The 21,770-nt window shown below is 36.2% G+C and overlaps 1 protein-coding gene across 1 annotated transcript; it reads right to left on the bottom strand.

The window, feature by feature from the left end:
- Nucleotides 1–746: 746 nt before the first annotated feature.
- LOC133867739 (phospholipid-transporting ATPase 3) lies at nt 747–20,734 on the bottom strand. The gene is made up of 27 exons (XM_062304507.1): nt 20,414–20,734; nt 19,343–19,408; nt 18,107–18,168; nt 16,790–16,871; nt 16,463–16,573; nt 15,311–15,388; nt 15,011–15,107; nt 14,036–14,142; nt 13,073–13,138; nt 12,013–12,134; nt 11,787–11,871; nt 11,606–11,683; nt 11,392–11,508; nt 10,970–11,116; nt 10,789–10,893; nt 6,956–7,098; nt 6,424–6,525; nt 6,254–6,317; nt 5,952–6,164; nt 4,926–5,091; nt 4,720–4,799; nt 4,380–4,619; nt 3,180–3,401; nt 2,875–3,042; nt 2,323–2,685; nt 2,127–2,233; nt 747–1,277 (listed from the first exon to the last, which is right to left on the bottom strand). The coding sequence occupies exons 1-27, from the start codon at nt 20,588–20,590 to the stop codon at nt 971–973; spliced, it is 3,675 nt and encodes a 1,224-aa protein (XP_062160491.1). The 5' UTR covers nt 20,591–20,734; the 3' UTR covers nt 747–970.
- Between the last annotated feature and the right edge of the window lie 1,036 nt (nt 20,735–21,770).

The following is a 21,770-nucleotide window of genomic DNA, read 5'->3' as shown; positions in this document are numbered from 1 at the left end:
TACTGGCAAAGGAGGTAGCAAACTTCAAGTTGGCGGAGATTTGGTTACAGGAAAGCCCGGAATGTATTTCTAGTATCATTGTTAGGGAACGATTGTGTCCCTATATTCCAGTTTTTGGGATCAAGTTTTTTGTATGTTTTGACTTTGTTAATCAGATGACTTAAGTATTACCGTTTCAAAACAAAAAAAAAAAAAAAAAAAAAAAGTTATACAAGCCGTGAGATGCAGAAATATTGGTATGATCAATATCGCATCAATCAGTTCTGGAATTAATTTTAGTCCCCTAATTGGGAATACTGGAATTTGTCTACGAAACATCGTTCGTATATAAATGGAGCATTTCTCCAATTCGTCATAAACAAATTGATGACTGGGACTCCCTTCCCGCATTGAATAGAACAAAAAAAAAAAAAAAAAAAAAAATATTGATGACTGTGGCATGTATCATTATATCTTGGTGATCACGAATTCACTCAATAACAATGCAATCACAGCACTAGAGTAGATGTATAATTTATAAACAAATTTTATGAGTCTTTAGGCATATACTCTATCGAGCCTCAAGCAACGTACTGGTTAATAAGCGTTATTGTTGTTTTGGAAATGCTAAGTTTCTTCAAAATCTCGTTGAGAGAAACTGAGAAACTGCCCAAAAGGACTGGCCAACAGATGACAGCATGCCCGCCTAAAACAAAATGAGAAAAAAAGTACTGCAACCAATAGACATTAGGCTGGAAAGCCGATCATCCTGCACAGCTAAAAATGCTCATTTGTATTTGTCAGATTATGTAAATGTGTACATCTGTCGCAAACCCCGGTATAGTTTGACGGCAGAATAACAGATTTCCGGGTCGAACAAAAAATGGATGGGAAAACTTACCTAACCTAGATATGGCACAAGCTAAATGAACAAATATTTCTAAAGCCGAACGTCAAAATGAAAAATTTTGTACAATAACATCAATTTGAGCTATTTCTTAAGGGGTATCTTCGGCCGTGATTTCATACTGGCTCGCCGAGCAACGTCCCATGCCTTCTGTGGGGCAAAGACACCAAGCTGTGCAGCGAAAAATGACTCATACCCTGGTGAGTCAAAAGCAAAGCCAGTGTGTTTTGATCTCTCTTGTGGGAGTTGAGATATGGCATGTCTCCTTGCCTCAGCTGGCGTAAGCTGGTTCCCAACCTCATCCAAATCCAACCGGCTGGAATTATCAAGCTCATGCTTGTGAATTTCCTGAATAATCTGATAATCATAGGGGAAGAACCATCTTTGAACCCTACATCCAAATAAATAAACCCAATGTTAATGGGGACAACACACACACAAATCAAACTTAACACAGAGTCTACTATCAAAAGAAAGATGTTCAAGTATTTATAAAAAATTTATTAATTTATAGTAGGGATTCAATGTGAAACGCAAACACTGTGCAAAATGGGGTGGAAGCTTTCACCATGCTATATGCATGTAACGTCTGTAATCACATATCTATCTAGTGGATCAAACGACAATACTCTGGTTATTTTAAACCAGGCGATCTAATTAGGAGATCCAGCTTTGCAATTCACCAAAAGGACCACACCTAGTGCGCAGGTTGAATAAGCATTCACCACAATTGATGAACGGAAATGAACCAAACTAAGAGTCGCCAATACCTTAAGTTGATTCATGGAGACACATTCCTGTCTCTTTCATCATTGGCTCATTTTGGACAAATACAATCCTCCCTTAAACCATATTTGGTGCCTGAGAAAGGCTAATCCCCGCAGGACAGCAAATTAGTTGAGGCAAATGATGTCGGGGTCCTTCTATTGGGTAGCATAACAGAATACTGACATGGGTGTTGCCTTGCTCCAAAAGCAAGAATGTGTTGCTCCGAAAGCAAGAAGAATAGGAGAAGGGTAGTGTGCTACCAAGCTCCAAAAGAACACACTATATGAGCCATATAAAAAATGGCCTTACTACAAGCTTGGTCAGTTGAACCTGACCCTGCCTAAAACCAATAACCCCAACTTGTTGATATGATCAATGAAAACATGCATAGGGCAGCTTGATAATGCATAAAAGATTTGCAACTTGTTTCATACATAAAAGCCAAGGAATAGTTCGAAAACTAATTTCTCACCCTTGGTAGATGAAGTCACCAAAAAGAGCAACAATGGGAACAAGAAGAAGTGTGAGGTAAAAATAGAATGTACTCATCAAGACATATATGGTGAAATAAATATTCTCCTGCAATGAATGTGGAAAAAAAAAATTAGCATTTAGAACGATTTGAAGGGGGTTCTAAAAAATATACCAAAAAAAAAAAAAGGACCCACCTGTCGATCCATTGGGGTCATAATTCCTGAATAAATAAAAATGAAAACAAACCATGCTAAAATACTTCCTCCAACACTTATGTAATGCCATCTTGTAATCGAATTACACATCATAAGAAGTCGCAAGTTGACTGTCACTACAACACAAGTGAAGGCCATCGTGCTGACATCCCAGAGACCAAACATCTTTCCTGATGGATTTTTACCACTTTGACTGGAAGTGGTAACAAAGTGAAAGAAGATAAGAGATTGGTAGACAGAAAAGAATGCCCATATCGCCACAACTCTCCATTTAAAAAAGACATCTCTTATTCCTTCCCTATACAGTTGAGGGTACTTCTTAGAAACGGATGCACTGACATCCTGGCAAAGAACATAAGGAAATACTCAATAAAGATTTCCCTAAAAATTAATAAAAACAGACAGTGCAACTAGGGCCACCTTCTGATAAATATTTTCCCAACTAAATTGATGAAGCAAACCAATGGCATTTGCTTCAATAAAAGTTCAGTAAAAAGTTGTAGTCATAAGCAGTCTGAAAAAAGGCACTACCTTATCAAAAAGCCCCACAATGATCACAGGCAGCGCTGTAAAAATGACATTGTACAATGACTGAAACCAGTCGTCGTAGAATCTCTGACCAGAATATCCAGTTTGAAAGGTGAACCAAAATTGAGTCAATGTGAATGTAAGATTCTTGTAAAAGAAGTATGTCACCACCTGCACTATAAAAATTATCACGTATGTTTTTTTTTTATAAATAATAAACCAATCTTATAAATAATTATCATGTATTTTTTTTGTAACCACACAAAAAGATGTTAATAAAGTTTTGAAATTAACGAAAAAATTCAGACCTTGCATAACCTAAGATAAGACCACCGTCCATGCACAAGAAGCAAATCTGTAAGGAAGCGAAACTGGGCAATTGCAAAATCACTAGCCATCACTGCTTGCATCCCTTCCATCCCGCTTATTCCAATGCCAATATGAGCAGCTTGAATCATGCTAACGTCATTGGCACCATCACCAATACTAAGGGTAATTTTCTGTGCACCTTTTTTGACCAGACTTGTCACCTGCTAAGCACTGTTTGGTTAGTATCATAACAACTACTATATTCTTATATATATATATATATAGATATCCTAAGCAAAAGCAAGTTATTTTTCTTTAGAAATGCAGAATTTAATACACTTAAACCCAACTGAAACCTGCTAGGTTTTCAGTCTTGCCTTTCTTGGGGTCAGTTTTGGTTGTAAATCTTCAACATTCTAGTGATGGTCCTTGAGAGTATCAGCATTGTTGCATAACCAAACATACTTCTCTTCTCATTATTTTTACTTCACATCAGATGCTCAATATTAGAAGTAAATGCTCCAAACAAATGGAGACTTGAAGTTTAAAGCTCAAAACTTAATTAACCAATCCATATCCTCTTAATTTTTAAGTGACTACACTGTCTAAAATTTAGCCAATCTCACTGTTGAACCAATATTTGAAGCCCAGAACTGCACAACATTGGTCATGGACAAAACAGGGTTGGCCTTCAATTAAAATGCATTCTACTGTTTGAGCGATGTAGTGCAAATTCAAGTTATACTGAGAGTTCAACGGCCAAGATCCCAAACCCTCATGGTTTGGGCTCCATGTTAAAAGCAAATATGTGGACATCGAGTAAATCAAATCAAATTTAGTTTATAACACAGTAAAAGAACATCAAAATTTAAACCCACATATCCAAGAATGGAACTTTTCTTTTCATTTTCTTATGATAGAGTTGCATGATATAACTGCATTTATCACATGAGATACCGGGGACTGCTAATCACAAAATTTTCATACAGAAACCAAAGCCAAGCACAAGCAAAGAAGATATTCATAGACACTGAAACAAAGCACAGCAATGTCAAGTATTCTGCAATGCATCATTAGCTCCCTCAAAACTTAAACATCTATGTCAACATAAATTCAGAAAGCTTCTTAACAACTCTATTTCATGCACTATTTGGTGCTCAAATAACAAATAATTCACTTAAGTTACATCCGGAACCTACCTGTGCTTTCTGCAAAGGAGAAACTCGGCAGCAAACAACTGAACTGCAATTCAAGCTCAAGTTTAGCAGCATCACTCGTAAACTTGGGTCTAATGCATACATCAGACACTTTCCATCTATTACAAGTGCTAATTTTGGTCCAGACAATGTCTGAAGATAGTCCTGTGCTTTCTCGAGGCACTTCTTCAACTGTACTTTGACTTCTTCTTTGATAAAGCGTGCAATTTCCACTTGGTCGCCCTAAGGATTTCAATTAATGTTATCTAATAAATGATTTGAATATAATCCCTTTCCAATTTACATACAAGTAAAAACACGTTAGCAAAATATTGCCGCTTACCCTCTCTTCAACTTCTCTAATTGCATCAGTTTCTGAACTGATGATAAATTGCTTCATGTCATTGTTAATTAAGTTGCAGGCTACAGCAGATGAGTTATTGCGGAGCAGATAAGTTGTTGTGGTCACAAATGTCGAAATAACAAATAATTAGAATTTTAAGAGAGAGTGAGAGAGAGAGTACTAGCTCTCATTTTATACCAACCCACCATAAGCTATGTTTATTGCTGTTTCCATCTTGTCCCCAGTCAGTACCCAAATCTTAATACCAGCTCTAGAAAGAGTCTCTATACAAGTTGGCACTCCTTCTTGAAGTTTGTCTTCTATAGCAGTGCACCCAATTAAAATAAGATCCTTTTCTATGAGTTCTGCCACCTGCATAAATTTTACATTTTTTTTTTTGCACAAATTACTTAATTTATATCACAATAAAAGATAAACCAAATTAAGAAACAAGATAATAACTGAACAAGCAAAAGGACTAATATCATGTTCATGTAAGAGCTCTTCATTCACAAAATTAAAGACTTATCAATGTGACACAGTAACCAAAAAATATCAATGTTCACAAAAAATTTTATACAAGAAAAAGAACTGTAAAATCATGCTTCCATTTATAGCAAAGGTGCTAAAAAATATGTGATACAATACCTGAATCATATATCCAGTGTTTGCTAGTTAGCTTCTTGAGATCTATTATTCTATATCTTATCCAAATCAAGAGTCCACAGCCTTTCACATGCATTAGTGTGTAAAAATACCAAACAAGTGCCAATGGGTTTGTGGGGGGGGGGGGAGACAACACTTTGACGAAAGCAATACAAACAAAATTTCATGAATTCCAGCACATCAATATCCACAAATAAAGAGTTGGAAACATCACTCTTGTGACATTTTCCCTTGGTTCAGATTTTGCGTTATGCGTGTCAATGACTTGAAATAAGTAAGAAATTGTACTCCAGAGAATATCACATGCATCAATATCCACAGAAATACTTTTCCATCATTCTTCCCCATTCACATTTTGCAGAAATTGATAATTTCTAATCCAGTATAAAACTCAAAAATCACTAAAACAGCATCATTCAAAAACAGAACATTAACATAGCATCCTTCATTAAAGCAATAATTGAATATCTCAAATGCATCAACATTAAAGATAAGAAATGCTTGCTTTAGCAAAAGAATGCCGTCATTTCAGGTCGCCTGACCAACATGTATCTGAAAGTATATACCTCATCCAACTTCTTCTCACGATCTCGTAGAGAAGATTTAGCCTGGATGAATTTCACATTCCAGCTTTCATACATATCAGGATGTAAATCCCTATAGGCCAGGCAAAGTGTACGTAATCCAGAGGATCCAAATTGCTCCAAGTGTTCCCTTGTTACTTTCTTTAAGTCAGCATTTACATCAGCCAATCTCTCAAAGATTACAGTATCAGCACCCTGTAAAAGGTAGGTTTCTTGCCATGTGTTATTCTACTGTCCAACAGCCAAGTAAATTCCATCCTATTTAGCCCCAAGAAAACAATTACCTTACAGTACAATACAAGCCGGCCATCTGGATAGCGACATACAACAGACTGACGCTTCCTCGTACTAGTTACAAAACATGGATTACAATTGATATTAGAAAGGGTCAATCCTAAACTTATAAATGACAATAAAAAAATAACAAAAAAAATAAAGAATGATGTATATCCACCTATTGAACTCAAGGACATTTAGAATCTCATAAGACATATCTTGGATGTTACCCATCTTCTCAACATGAGACTCACGAACAAATATCATTGTAGGTGTACGCCTGAGAATGAGATACCATTAGCCTCAAACATGGATAAAAACATTAGCCTCAAAACAAGCTGTATACTTTTGAATGATAGCAGCTCTCTTAGAGAAGTCATACTAGAACAAGAACCAGCAAGCCTTATTCTAACATTCCAAGTTGAGTTTATATGTAAAAATATAATCCGTTAAGGTTTAAGACTATTTCTTATGACCGACACTCAACTTAACCTCATCACTCAATGAAAAGATTTCAAAGTTCAGTAAGACCATCTTGCAGTAGGTGCAACTACCCCAATGGATATGCAGAGGATTAACAAACCACTGGTGTCAGATCAATCAGCTGTCACTTTTATGGTATTCAACACAGGTATCCAGGGCCGAAAACTTAAGAAACAAAAAATAATCCATTCTTCAAGAAGCTATGGGAGAGAATGGGAAGTACAAACCTGTAAAAGAAAAATCCAAAGTTTTTTGCAGCAGTAACCAATGCAGACTCATCTGGAGATGCAGCTTGATATGTAATTTTTTCTGGGTTTTCGTCACCCTCAGGGAGTACGGTATGACAAATAGCAAGGCATCTGAAGAACTCCTATACTCAAAACAAATTGTAGCTAATAAATTATGTCACAAGATTATGCCTGCTTCATGGCATGTGAATATGCTGACCACCAAATATAATATATAGAATAAAATTATATGTTGTAACGACTTGATTAACAGACCTTCAGATCTCCTAACAAAAAAGATAACACTGTTCTTGATAAAGGGTCAACAGCATTTTCCATATTCCTTCTTTACTATTATAATAGAGTAACAATAAACATTAACCCATCCAAAAACAAAAAGATAAAAGGAAAATCACAAATATTACAAGTTATATAATAAGCAGCATTTTAATAGCCACCCAAAACAAAACAACAATAAACTTTCACTGCCATAAATTTTTATGCCAAAAAGAAAAAGAAAGAAAAAGAAAACCCGAAAGTCTGTGAACCCTCAGAAAATGCGAAGTAAACCGTTATGCCAATTTAGCACAAATTTTGGACAAAGGTATTTCATCATATTAGTAATTCATTGAGAGAACTTTATACTTACATACTTATGTACAGACTTTCCTATCCATGTAGATATAATATGATAAAGACCAAAATTTATCGAAAAGTAGTTTCAGTTACTCATTTTTTAAGACAAATTTAGGGATAGTTCCATCAATAGCCAAAAATTATATGATTCCATCAAATATTCTGAAAAGTAAAGTCACAACTCTAAATTAAAGTTAATGATAACCGCATCTCCAAAGACCCCGTTAAGATTCTGTTCTCAAGAAAAGAAAATGTGTTTTTTTCAGCCAGACAACATGTTTAGTTTTGCAGGTTCTAAGAACAATTTTGTGAAAAAAAAAACAAGCATAGTGGCAAAAGAAAAAAACTTAAATTTGATGTTTATGCAAACAGAGAACAAGCAGAGTAGGAAAAACATAGAAACATGCAGAGAACTATGTCAAAAGGACCACCGCAGATGGAGGATAATTTTAACCAAGTATCCACACAATCAGAGGTTTGCCATCCAATCCTTAACTGTCGCAAATGGCTTATGTTATTTTTTCCTAATGCCATAGGATTGGCCTGAACCTTCTTCTTACTGGTGTCCAAAACCTCTTCCTCCTCCCTTCTATGCTTCTCCAACTGGCCAACACCTTCTTTTGCACACACCCACCCACCAGATCTAGGGCTAAGCATCAGGTCGGCTCAAGCCAACCGACCCAATGCTTCCTTAAAGGCGGATACTTTTCTTTCTGCATGCAATCCAAATTTCATTGATCTCTGTAGCTTTCTTTGTTCTAACTTCCCTTGCAGTCATTCTGATTCTAATGATTCTCTGTGAAGGAGATGTCTCCCCAATCTGACTGGAATAAAAACCTTGGTTATTACACTGTGGTCTTGACAGCAGATCAAGTATTTTATAAAGAGTGCTGGCCTTTTTTCATATTAAATCACAACCATTGCCCTCTTTCTTGGGAGAGCTAATGGGGGAACTAGCTTGAATCCTTCTTTTTTTTTCTATAAAACCTAATCTATTTTTTTTTATTTTTTTTTTAAATGAATAAGAATGAATTAATAAAAAAACAACACAAGCACAAAGGCAGGAGCTAGAAACACCTGCCCCAAAACCTAACCACCAAGTGCAAATGGCACCTATACAAACCAGCAAATAAAAAGAACCTAACACAAAAACTAGCAGCCAAAGCCTAAAGCCTTAATACATCTTCCGCACATGAACCAATGGGTTCGGTCGCCTCCCCCCCCACAGGTTCATCAGGTAAGAAATGTTTAATTCCGATCCTAATGGGCAGGGGGTCAGGTTTGGTGTGTCAGTAAACCTGACAACACGAACCAACCGTCTATCTAACTATATATTACTTTTACATTTTTAATATAAATTTTTTTAAAAACCTTTACCCTAAACCTGACCTAATTCCACAGCCACTCCCTCCCTCCCTCCCGACAACACGAGCCAACCATCTATCTAACTATATATTACTTTTACATTTTTAATATAATGTTTTTAAAAAACCTTTACACTAAACCCACTCCCGTCAACCATCTATCAACCATCTATCTAACTATATATTACTTTTACATTTTAAATATAATTTTTTTTAAACAACCTTTACCCTAAACCCACTGCCCCCCTCCCTCCCTCCCATGTGTGTGTGCGCGCGTGTGTGCAGCCATGGACCAGCGATTGCTATAGCCACCAGTCCAATGCTTCCTCCACCCAAGCCACTTGTTTGGATTAGTCAGTTGATAAACCCCCTTGGTTGGTCAGTCGATTGCCAAAACTATATATTTTTTTTATAAGTAATAAACTAGTCTTATTAAAAATGTAAGGCGCCCCTAAGTACACCGGAAGTATACAAGAGGAAGCACCTAACTAGAAAGCGAAAAATGAACAAGAAAATCGCCAAAACTAAGCGAGAAATGGGACACAAAAGCCACGGTCCAAAAATATAAAGTATGAAAAAACGAAGCTAAAATATCCTCCAAGGACCTCTCCAAGTCCTCAAAACACCTATTATTTCTTTCATTCCAAACACACCAAAAAAGGTAGGTCATCTTCCAAATCACAACACTCCTCGGACTTCCAAATGTCAACCAACAGGCAAACAAGTCAATGACTCTCCTAAGCATAACCCAAGACATACCAAAGAGAGTAAAGAAAGCACTCCATAGAGAATAAGCCACATCCAATTGAAGAAGAATGTGATCTACTGATTCCCCATTTCACTTGCACATGTAGCATCTATCCACCAAAATAACATGCCTCTTCCTGAAATTATCCAAAGTAAGGATCTTGATTAGGGCCGCCGACCATGCAAAAAAAAACCGCCCTTGTAGGAGCCTGAGTTTGCCACACCATAATGACTAACGGCCATCAGTTCAGCCATTGGTAAGGGCTGAATACTGACCCGACTGGGTCAATGCTCAGCCTAAACTGAATCTACCAACTATGGCAAGCAACCATCGCCTACCGACCAAATCAGGTACTGTAAGCTCTCTCTCTCTCCATAAGCTTGGTGGCAAGGTCCAGTGTTGAACGGCCAACCACCTCTCCCCTTCTTTGTGGCATTGGTTTAAAAAAAAAAAAAAAAGGATCAGGCAAGGGGTGGCTGGAAGTGTTGTGATAGGGGTCCGGCGGTCATGAAGTAATGGTTGAAGTAGAAGAAAAGGGAGGAGAAGGCAGCATCACAGAGGGAAAAATGATGGGGAAAAGAATGAGAAGAATTTCTATTTTCAGGGTACAGCCAAATAAAGACAATTCTACCCTTAGTCTTTCCAATAGGACCATTTATTTTGAATAGAACGAAGTTTTCTCCTCTCGAAAACTGTCTTCAGTCGATTTCCAAATGAGCCCTAAATAGCAAAACAAGTAAAAAAAAATATTATCCTGTACTGTATTAGGAAAGTCTGAATGTATTCCATTTTTTTCTTTTCAACTAAGGCATGTAAGGTTGTGGCTTTCGCCCCTGCACATAGCAACTGCCAGAAACTCTTAAAGACACATAGAGCACATATATAAGAATTTACATATGCCATTATGAGAGGCAATCAAGATAAATAAGCTCACCACCTTACTACAACCACAAACAGTTAAGTCAGGAAAAAAAAATACTCTTCATAATAAGCATGCCAATAAACTAGATCTGATTGTCATTTTTAACTCAGGTATATATGGAAACAATAATGCATTCAGTTCACACTTAAAATAAAATTCCTACCTTGCAAATATCAGGGTTAGGCTCATTTCTCCAACCTCCTCGCATAAGCCTAGCATCATCAAAATTAAAACCCTTCTCATGCACTGGATTGGCTGAGTTATGCTCCTATAATGAATTTAATGACAGTCTTCAGTTCAAACAGTAATCATGTGAGTCTCCATAAAATGACAGCTATGCATACCTCTACTTTTAAGCCGTTTTGCAGTGCTATTCCCTTCTCTATTTCAGTGATACCAGTTCCATACACCTCTCCTCCAATTGAACACTTAAAGAACTCCATCAAATTTCTTGTTAAAGTTCCAGTTTTGTCAGAAAAGATGTATTCCACCTGATTATAGCAGCAATTCAGAACAATAGAACTCTTTAAGTATAACAATAGAACTCACACCTTCAACAATCATGATTGATCAAGTATATTAACAAAAGTAGCACACAACCAGAGGTTTCAGCAATGCAACTCTTCCAGACGATGATGAGGACAACAGCGATGATTTTTTTTATAAGCAGGACAACAACGATGATACATGCGTAAGTCCAAGTTACTCAAGAATAAATAACACCTGTTGCAACTTACTCAAGAATGTCAATATGGCAGCAATTTACCTGTCCAAGTTCCTCATTCAAGTTGGAAGTCCGAGCCAGTGCTGGGGTGTTGGTTTCACTATGGTACATGCGTAAGTCCTTGTTGATAAATTGAGTGCACTGAATAAATTTGATCATCTGATGCAGTAATTTCAAAATTACAAAAAGTGTTACCCTTCAACAACACTTTATGTGCATTGCTAACACACAGGATTACAATAGGCTAAGGAACCACCTCAATGGACACATAAAGAGAAATGGGGATAATTGTTGAGTACAAAGTAATCAGGGTAAACATTGTAAGAACAGCAACCTGAAAAACCGATAAGTAGAATTAACTTTAGAAAAATTAGGGAAAACGAAACAACATTAGCTCATTCCCTAGCATTCCGCTCACAGAAGCAAGCATACAATACCAAGAATCGGTTGTCCGGGTTGAACTGATCATCCACACTTTTTGAGAGTGCTAAGTAATAGTACTTGCGATCTATGAATACACCACTGCAGAATTTCCAGAAGCCAGAAATATCATGACATGGGAAAACTTCCCAAGTAATGTGAAAATCTTTTTTAGTAGTTAAAAAAAATTTACAAACATTCGGCATATATGGAACAGACTACCAAATTTCCTAATTGTCAAACCTGCCTATAGCTCCAATCAGGCACATAGTAAATAGCGCACCAAAAAGCATTAGGATAAGTTTGTCAAGTTTTCTCTCTAATGTACTTCTTTTGGAAGGAACATTCATGGCATTCATCATAACCTGCAATTAAATCCAAATGTCCATTAAAATGAACTAAAAAATACAGACAGTAGAGATAAATGAAGCAATGGGGCAGATACCAAAAAAAAAAAAAAAAAAACTTATAAAGTTAGTGGATCACAAGACTTTCCAGGAATTTTTCTTTTCCATCTTCTGATAGTTAAAAAAAATTGTAAGGGCTTGCAATGCATAAAATAACATTTGCCAACAAAATGGAAGTTGATGCATCAGCATGACAGCAGATTAATTACGGATCTCAACATGGAACATGAAAAGCAGACACCCCTTCAAGGTGAGGGGTCACTATGTATGATAGATGTCAGAGGTTGGCATGGTTAGACATGCCTTCAACATGTCTAAGACACGTCAGAAATTGGCATGCATTGGACATGGCTCCAAAACGTCTGACATGTTGAATATGCTAAAAGTAAGATTTTTTTTTTCAAATTCAATATACATACAAGACAAGTAAAGATCGTTTTGCAAAATTTTAATTTTTTAAACTACCTATTTTAGTCAAATATTTCAAACTAGGGCTCTTAAAAATATGAAATTCAAAGAGTAGAAAAGAGAAATCCTTCTATAAATCCCACCGCAAGAACATTGTTAGACTATACATGTATGTATGCGTAAATCTATAAAGACAGACAAAGAGAGAACCTTAATTACAAGCTTCGCCTTTTCCACAACCCTTTTTTTTTATTGAACACATTAGGAATTCTACACTTTATAATATTCAAATTGCTTAAAAAGAAGAACAGACAAACACGCACTCGAAGAGAAGATACACATGCAAACATAATTGTGTCTTTGCCATGGCCATGTCCTACTTTAAGATTTCCCAAATTCTAATGTCTGACCATGCTTTTTAGCATAGAGGTGGTGGTAAAAGAGGAAAATAGTTGTTGCATATAGCAGTGTAGTTCATGATATCAAACCTTTGTTTCATGTCCTGTAAAAATAACAGCTCCAACAATGTATTCCGTATTCCTGAGACTGCACCCCTGAGAACAGATTGCCAATGCTGATGAGTAAAGCCAGCTAAAAGTTTCACCAATGGCGATAAATCAACATTGACCAAATAATAGAAGATTACAAGGACTATCAGAAAAGGGAGCCTTCTACATTTTATAAGAATGAAAATTTTATTATGAAAGAAACAACTCATGTAGATACAAAGCCTAAATCTCCAAAAATTGCAAATTTTAATTTTAAAAAAAATCAACAAACCCAACCAAAGAGGAAATGTGAGTGTTGCCACAAGTGTTCGAACACTTGTACAAGGTGCCTACAAGGTGAATGAATAACGACTTAATCTCAAAATTAGGCAACTCTACACCATAAATGTATGATTGTTCCTCTCTCTCTCTCCCCAAATAATGCACACAGGACATAGAAGAGCTGCATTCCAAATGAAACTATTCCTGTCTTCCTGCTAAACCTTTCCAGGAAAAGTACACATCAACAACCCTTGGCATCACACGTGAAATCCCAAAGACAATAAATATGAAAGACCATACAGCAACAAATGATCAAAACTCTTGCCGCTTCACTAACACATAAAACCAAGTCACTGTGATGATATTTAAACTGGTAAAATTATTCTGAATGTAGCATAAACTAGGAACAAAAACATTTCATTCACACCATGAAGATCAACAGAATATTGGAGGGCAACATACAGCATTCTTATATAAAAGTTATTTTATCAGATTCCTAGAAAATAGTTTTTTTTTTATAAGTAAATGAAATTTTATAAAAAGCGTAAGGCGCCCCTTTAAGTACACTGGAAGTATACACAAGGAAACATCTAATGGCAAAGACTGCACTACTAAAACATAAAGCTGAAAACAAACAAATATTAACTGCAAATGTTGTGAGGAAGAAAAATCATATCATACTCGCAACAAAATTTGGTTTGGACTGAGAGCCAATGTTTGCTTTTGAATTATAAGATTGCCAGTGAAAGTGTATAATGAATTGTTTGGTTGCTCACACTGCACTTCACCTGCAAAAAGCAAAGAATTGGTCGTCATTCATTTTTTTTTTTAATTAAGTAATAAATGTAGGGCTATAAACGAACCGAGCCGCTCGCGAACAAGCTCGGGTTTGGCTCAAATAAGCTCAAATCATTAAATAAATGAGTCGAGTTTGAAAACTAAAATAGGCTCAATTATAAATGAGCCGAACTTGCAAAAGCTCGGCTCGACTCAAATTAGGCTCATGAACATAACTCGTATAAGCTCAATTCAGCTCATTAAACTTGTTTATATATATTAAACAGCCTCGGCCCACGCGCCCCTCCTTCACCCCGGCCGACCTCTTCCTTGTCTACCCCTTCACTGCTTCCTTGCGTGTGAGCCGCACGAGCTGCCGAGGATGGCAGATCTACGTCTATTAAGCTGTAGATCTACTGCTCTACGCCTAGGAGGATTTTGACATGCTGCCAGCGGAGGAGATGATGAACGACGACCTGGACCTGCCGGTGAGGACCCTAACCTCAAGGTCGGCGAGGAGAAGGAACCCTTTCTAGCTTCTTCGTTACTCAAAAAAATTAGTCAAGCTCAAGCTCGACTCATTTGCAATTTTTTGCTGAGATCGAGTTGAGCTTGACCTCAAAAAAAAATTCTCAAGCTTGAGGGGTCAAGTTCAAAACAAGCTGGAGCTTAAACAGGCCAAGCTTGGCTCGGCTCAATTACACCCCTAAATAAATGTATTGATTTATTTGCATCCCTTGTAAAAACATTTCTCAGCACAGCTAAGAAGTTACAGTCATTCTGTTAAATGCATGGTAGATAAATGGCACACTGCAACAGCACTAGGATCATGGTCAACAACACTTAAGACAGACAAGTGGCGCAACAAAAATGCTAAACCTTTGAATTCAGATGCCTTCTCCGGAGTCAAGTAATCCCAGGTCCTTTCCAACGCCTTTCTAATTTTCAAATTTGTTTCCCCATCCAAATTTGCAGTCTGAAACCAAAAACAAAAACAAATAGAGGAAAAAAAGAAAAGATAAAGTTATTTATATTAAATCACAATTACCAAACACTCTTCACTCTTCTAGAGAATCATCACCATCATCATAATGACAATAACATGAATAACAATAATAACAACAAAGACAAAACAACAACAATAACAACAATAATAAGAGTAAAGAATATTTGGAAAACCTCAATATAGCAGACACCATCTGGGTTTGTACTAGCAAGAAAAAGCACATCCGCAGGAAAGAATCCGTCCTGCTTGACCTGAAAGATGCAAAATTCGGCATCATAAAGAGGCAGCTTAAAGATAACATATACTATGTATAAGTTACTAGAGAACTTTTTGAATAAAACATTGAAAACTGTTTTATTCCCTAACTCAAGTCTTCATTAACTTTAAATAGCCACATAAACTTAAAGAAAACCAGAAACCAGAGCAAAAAGGGAGTAACAATTAACCAATTTTTCCTTCCTACTTTTTTTTTATAAGAATTTTTCCTTCCTATTTACATAGCAAGAGAATATGTACACACATCAACATGACATGAAATATTTCTTATGGTCCAAAAAGTAAATTTGTGAGAACTGGAGTCCAAGCAACCACTAAGTGGAGCTCTCTTTCCCTCAAGTGCCCAGCTCCTAAAGCTAAGAAAAAAAAAAAAAAAAAGGCGCCTTCAGCTGAACTGGATTACTTAGGAAGCAACCACTAAGTGAAGCTCTCTTTCCCTCAAGTGGCCAGCTCCTAAAGCTGAAACAAAGTCATCTTTCATTGATCAACATACAACACCCTTACATCCAACCACAGATTCTGTAACATAATAACAACAGTAAACTCTTACCAAGCAAAAGGAAATTCATTCTGACCGTATATGCCAAAAACCCAAATCAGATTTAAGTGCCACAAATTCTAGTGGGCACACACATACGATGCCCATGATAATAGATGAGATATACAAACATAGCAAATGGTTTTTTTGTATGCCAAAACCAAAGTCAAAATAGTTGCAGAAAATAAGAGACAAAATGTCCACAGGTGAAGAGTCTGCTTGAGCCAAAAAAAAAGAAGGGTGAAGAGTCTGCCAAATTAGCACCGTACAACTTAATATTAAAACAAGCATGAAATGATGCGCAGCTCACTAGGTTTACATTTGACTTACCACAAATTTGACTAAAAAAATATTAATTGGCAAGGATGACAAACAACATAATTGGCACAATTTATCTCAAAGATACTATATTTAGATACTGGGTTTTCTGGAAGCATCAAAACTCAATACTAAACATATAAAACATCAAAATTCATCCCATTGCAAAAACATTGAAGTGCAGAATACTCACCCTGACAATGTCTCCAACCTGCAATTTTTTCCAGGGTATTGGCTCCCACTTTTGATCTTGCAAGACGTCTATAAGATAGTTATTTATTGCCATATCATTCTGAAAACGCTTCTGTTGTAATAAAATAAAATAAAAAGAAATTAAGCATTTGTTATTCATTTATAATCCAATACAAATACCAACTAATTCATGGAATAATAAGCCCCACGCTAACGCATTAAACATAACAAAGTTTGTCATAGAAGAAACCCAAAGCCAAAAAATAATTAATTAATTAATTAATGAATAAGAGTGCCTGCCACAATGAGAAAGAACTGCACTACTTACCCAATCCTCAAAAGCTTCTTTTACAAGAGAGACAAGGAGCACCAGACTTAAGGGGACCACATTTGTTATCGGAGACACAGGACTGCATGATCAAAATAATACAGTTATCCAGGTTCACACACAAAAAAAAAAAAAAAAAAAAAAAAAAAAAAAAAAAAAACAGACATTGATATGATAGCTCTAATATGACCACTAACACAGTTATATAGGGTTAATTTGATCATTACTTCCATGCAAAAGGAGGATTGCAAAGCCAAAAGCAAGGCTTGTAGAAGAAAATGGAGAGGGAATGAATCTCAATGAAAATAAATAAATAAAAATAAAAATAAAAAATTTTGATAAGGAAGAAAACTTTTATTAAAGAAAGCGTAAAGTGCCCCTAAGTATATAGAAAGTATATACAGGAACAACTAAAGCTAACCCGCAAAAACCCATAACACCAAGGCCCCAAAAAACGAAAAAACCAAAAACAACTACAAAAGGACCCAACTAAGAACAAGACTACCCACTACCCGCCAAGGCACAAGAAGCCTACAACATGTGTGCCTTGCCTTGCCTTGCCTTTCCTATGCCTAGAGGGATCTTTCGCGTTGCCGTAATTGATGGTGCAATAAATAATGCATGTAGTATGATAATAAACATAAAAGGTGCATAAACATATTAGAAAACACTTTATAGCAAGATTTACAATAGCCCAAGAGTATCTTTTAACCATTATATATATCAACATTACACAAAACTTAATGTAATGCATGCCAGTAAGGAAGAACAGCTTTCAGTGACACCAGAAGCAATATTTAAAAAATGTTGCAGAAGTGCAATTTCAAAATATTGAAATTAGGTGAAATCTTCCACTACAGAAATGATGAGCTACATGCTTCAAAAACATCTGCAGCCCAAGTCTGAAAAGAAACTTTTGCCCATCTATCGATTCTGTTACATTGTAAGCTAGAAACAATGTAAAACTAAATTTTAATATCAGGATCTAATTGGTCAGCTCATTTAAGGATTCATAGAATCAATCCCAATTAGTTGGGATAATTGGAAAAATCTTAGTTATGTTGAGCAGGTTAAAATCTAGATGGATAACTGTCACAGGCCAATAAAACATGTTTTTTTTTTATGAATATCTTTTCCAATAAAACATGTTATCTGAGATATAAAAAAAAAGGATAGACATCAAATACATCAAAACTAGTAAATGAAAAACATCAAAACCCGTAATATATAAGATTATTTTAGAAATAGTTGAATGTAGGTATATTTGGACCAAAGCCCAACAGAGCAGAAGTTCAAAACAAGTTTAAATTAACATACCTGATTTTTGTCGCTGATAAAATTGAGATCGTAAGAAAGTAGAGGTTAGCTACTCGTCTGAACTGTCCAGTGTCAGGGAAAAAAATAAAATCTCAGGAATATAACCAAAACAAAAATCATGGGAGATGGCAATGAACTAACCCTAACCCATTAATGTGATATGCATAAATCATTGCACAATCAGCATATATCAATAATTTTTTTAAAATTCCTATACCCAATTCCAAACATTCAACATGAGAACCATTGTATCATTACAAAGGTAAGCTAGCAAAGTTTAATTTAGCCTAATCCAGATTACTGTAGAATTCATCTGACTCCATTTCCATTTCCATTTCCATCTGAGTACATTGTTGTCTCACTTCCAGACAGCTTACACCTATGGGAGTAATGATTACTAATATGGTACATTAGGTCTTTGGTTCAAGTCTTGGTAACCCCCATTCGGTTTTTTTTCTTATGTTTTGCACATGGAAGGCCCAGAGTTGGTTCAGCATTGCCAGGCAGGCCTACATTGTGGGCCTACTTCCTAACAGTTTGGGATTTTGGGACTGATGATTAGTAACACCCAAAAAAATGGACCATGATTAACACACTAGTTATTCCTGCACTAGGCGATAAGAGCCTAACCCTAAGAGAAATATGCACCAACAAATAACAAAACAATATAAATATTTCCTCAGACATATATAAAGTATTGAAACAGCATAAAAAAAACATTTAAAATGCACATTGAACGACATATGATGCTGATATATATAGGGGTAGTAGGTCTTTTAGAATTATTTTCCCACCAAAATACATTATAATACAATCCCACAAAGGAAAGGGAACGTCTAAATGTCTTGTATGTAAAAGGCATAATCTCTATTACTTTCAGAAAATAATTACTTTTTTATAAGTATTTTCAGAATATAATTACAAAAGAAAAAAGATGAAGATCTGAGCTGAAACAGAAAATCAAATTAATTCAAAAATAATTGTGATTCCCCATTTCCAAGACAACAAAGAAACAGAATCCAACTCCACTTGTGAACACCAAACTAACCCATTGATAGATGGGCTCTCGGAAAACAACCTTAGGTTGAATCCCAAGTTGTATGCATGGATTCGTTCAAAAACTACAACCCCCTAACAGCCACCTTCAATCAAAACCTAACATCCAGGTAAGAAATGAACATAGCCATATGACCAGATTTACCCATTTTATTTCAAGGATGCTTGAAAGTAAGTTACCTGTTCAAACAGTCCTTTCGGTATAAAAGTAAAAAAATTGTACTTTGTAGTCGATATAGAATTCCCCTGACACAAACAAAACCATACTAATCAAAATCAGTTCATATTTATTGGAAAAACAAGCCACATATAATATAACATCAACAGAAGTTTAGAAATTGCCTATTGCAAGATATGCAAACACCCTCATCTGTGTAAAGAATTAATTGATGTCAAGATTCAAATATATGTCTGCGAGTGCATTAGACAGCAGAGTTTTTTTTTTTTTTTTTTTCCTTTTTTCTTTTGCTTAACTCATGTACAATGGCTTAATATAGACAGAGCCTCATGACTCACACAACTGGCCTTCGTAAATTGCAGAATTGAAACAGTTATAGCTGAAAATACTCTGACAAAGAAGCTATCCCATCCAAAGTGACATTGTTTGCATATGCAACTGCTTCAAATAAGATCCTGATGTATATCATCTGAATTTCAAAATGAGGACAAGCCATAGAGGGCTGTGTGCTTCAGTTGGCAGGAATTGAGTCGCAAAATTACTTCCTGATTCATTGTCGGTACTCCTCTAATCAGGAGACACTGTTGGCAGGCCGTTTAGCAACACTAGTGAAGCCTCGACACACAAGGTAGTTTATGTATGGATTGATTGAGTTTAGAATATTAGAGGCTAAATCCTACGGAACATAGTATGTTATTTCTCAAGCCAAAAATGAGAGACTACAGAGAGTTTCAATCACAGGAATTGGATTTAGTGCTTTTGCCTTACTCAAATAATCTAGTAAAACCTGTTTTTCCTATATCTTCAAAAGAACTTCTATTCAAGTCCTCTTTGTCAAAATCCAGTTTGAAGATGGAAATACTTGTGAAGAATCAACAATCTAAAATTTCTATCTTCCTTCATTTCCCACCGTTTCTCTTCAACCAAACAAAGGGAAAACCAGAAAAAAAAAAAAAAAAAAAAAAAAAAAAAAACAGAATTCGGAAATATGGACACGCAAACACACATACAAATTACAACACATGAGTGTATATATTGTATACGCAACAAAAAAAAAAAAACACTTGACAAACCCTGAATCTGACGGGCTGATTGGCCTCCCGATCGTTGCAGTATATGGTGCGGTGAGTAGGCGCCTGGGGCGTGACCCGGCCGAGCCGGACCGTCCGGGACGAGTGTGTGCGCTCGTTCATCGTTGAACTGAGACCAAATCTCGCTCCCGACGCCCTAAACCTATCCCATCCACTCATCTTCCTCCGATCCGGATCGATATGTGTGCTGCTTGTCCTCCCCTCGATTGGCCGTTGAAACTCAGAGCATTATGCGCACTCCATTTCCATTTTTTTCCCTTCTATTTTCAGTTTTGCCCCTTCTCTGCCTTTTTCTTCTTTTGCTTTTTTTTTTTTTACTTCTAGACAAACAAAAGTAAACGCGTGACTGCTTTCTTCGCCCTTAATTTACCCTGTCGAATATGACGTGTCGGCGCTTACAAGTGTTGGCGTGAGAGAGACGCCCGCGTTGAGCGTGGAGTTGGACGAGGCGCCGAGGCGCCAGGTAGGACTTTTCGTTTCCACGGCGTCGTTTTGATGGAGACTCTTCCGTTTTTGTTGCTAACCAACCACTATAAAGTATAAATTATAGTGCAGAGAGAAGCGGGTCGTGGCGGTGTGGAGGCCCACTGGAGGCCGTTGCCGACGTACACACGCACGTTAGGTATTAGTCTCCGATCTTTCGGGGAGAGGAGTTGTGTCCTACGCCGTTCAAATTTCAAATACCTTGCAATTAATACAGGCAGCCAAACAAACATTATAGCAACTAACATTTCATTTAGTTAGGTACTGTTGTTATAACAACTAACATTTCATTTAGTTGTTTTAGTTACAGTTGCAGAATATGAGAATAGTACCTTCCTTCTGTTTATTGGATGGACCGTCTCAACCAATAATAATGCTTATGCAGTTAATTAGTAGTTAGGATACTTTTTGTAGGCAGAATATTGAAATTTTTTAGTACAGTAAAGCTGAGTCTATATTAGACAATTTTATTGTACGGAATGTAGATAAAATTAAAACATTTGAAATGATGTCGGCCCTAAATTGTTCTCTTCTAGAATTTTCTTAAAGTTTAAATTAATTGTTTTCTAACAACAATATAAGGGTTAATGGGTACAGTGACACTTTTTGGGTCCCTTAAAGGGGTGATTTTAAGATTCAAAATTTGCGGAAAAAAAAAAAAAATGGAAAAAGTATACGTAACCCTCTCAAACTATCACTTCATTGTCAATGTACCCCTTAAACTACCAATTGTGTCAACGTCTTCCCTTAAACTACAAAAAAATGTCAATGTCCCCCAAATCGCAAAAATACCCTTCATAAAATTATTAAAATAAAATAAAAACTAAAAAAATTATTAAAAAAATATAAATGACAA

Source organism: Alnus glutinosa, chromosome 1, assembly GCF_958979055.1.
Source record: "Alnus glutinosa chromosome 1, dhAlnGlut1.1, whole genome shotgun sequence".
In the NCBI taxonomy this organism is placed as follows: domain Eukaryota; kingdom Viridiplantae; phylum Streptophyta; class Magnoliopsida; order Fagales; family Betulaceae; genus Alnus; species Alnus glutinosa.
Note: the sequence above shows the minus strand (reverse complement) of the source record. Positions and strands in the feature narration are given on the sequence as shown.

Coding starts and splice junctions, on each gene's coding strand:
- LOC133867739 (XM_062304507.1), bottom strand. CDS start 20,590: ATGAGTGGATGGGATAGGTTTAGGGCGTCGGGAGCGAGATTTGGTCTC. Junction 18,169..19,342: donor CGAAAGGACTGTTTGAACAG/GTAACTTACTTT, acceptor GACACTGGACAG/TTCAGACGAGTAGCTAACCT. Junction 6,526..6,955: donor TTTGGATTTTTCTTTTACAG/GTTTGTACTTCC, acceptor TCTCATTCTCAG/GCGTACACCTACAATGATAT.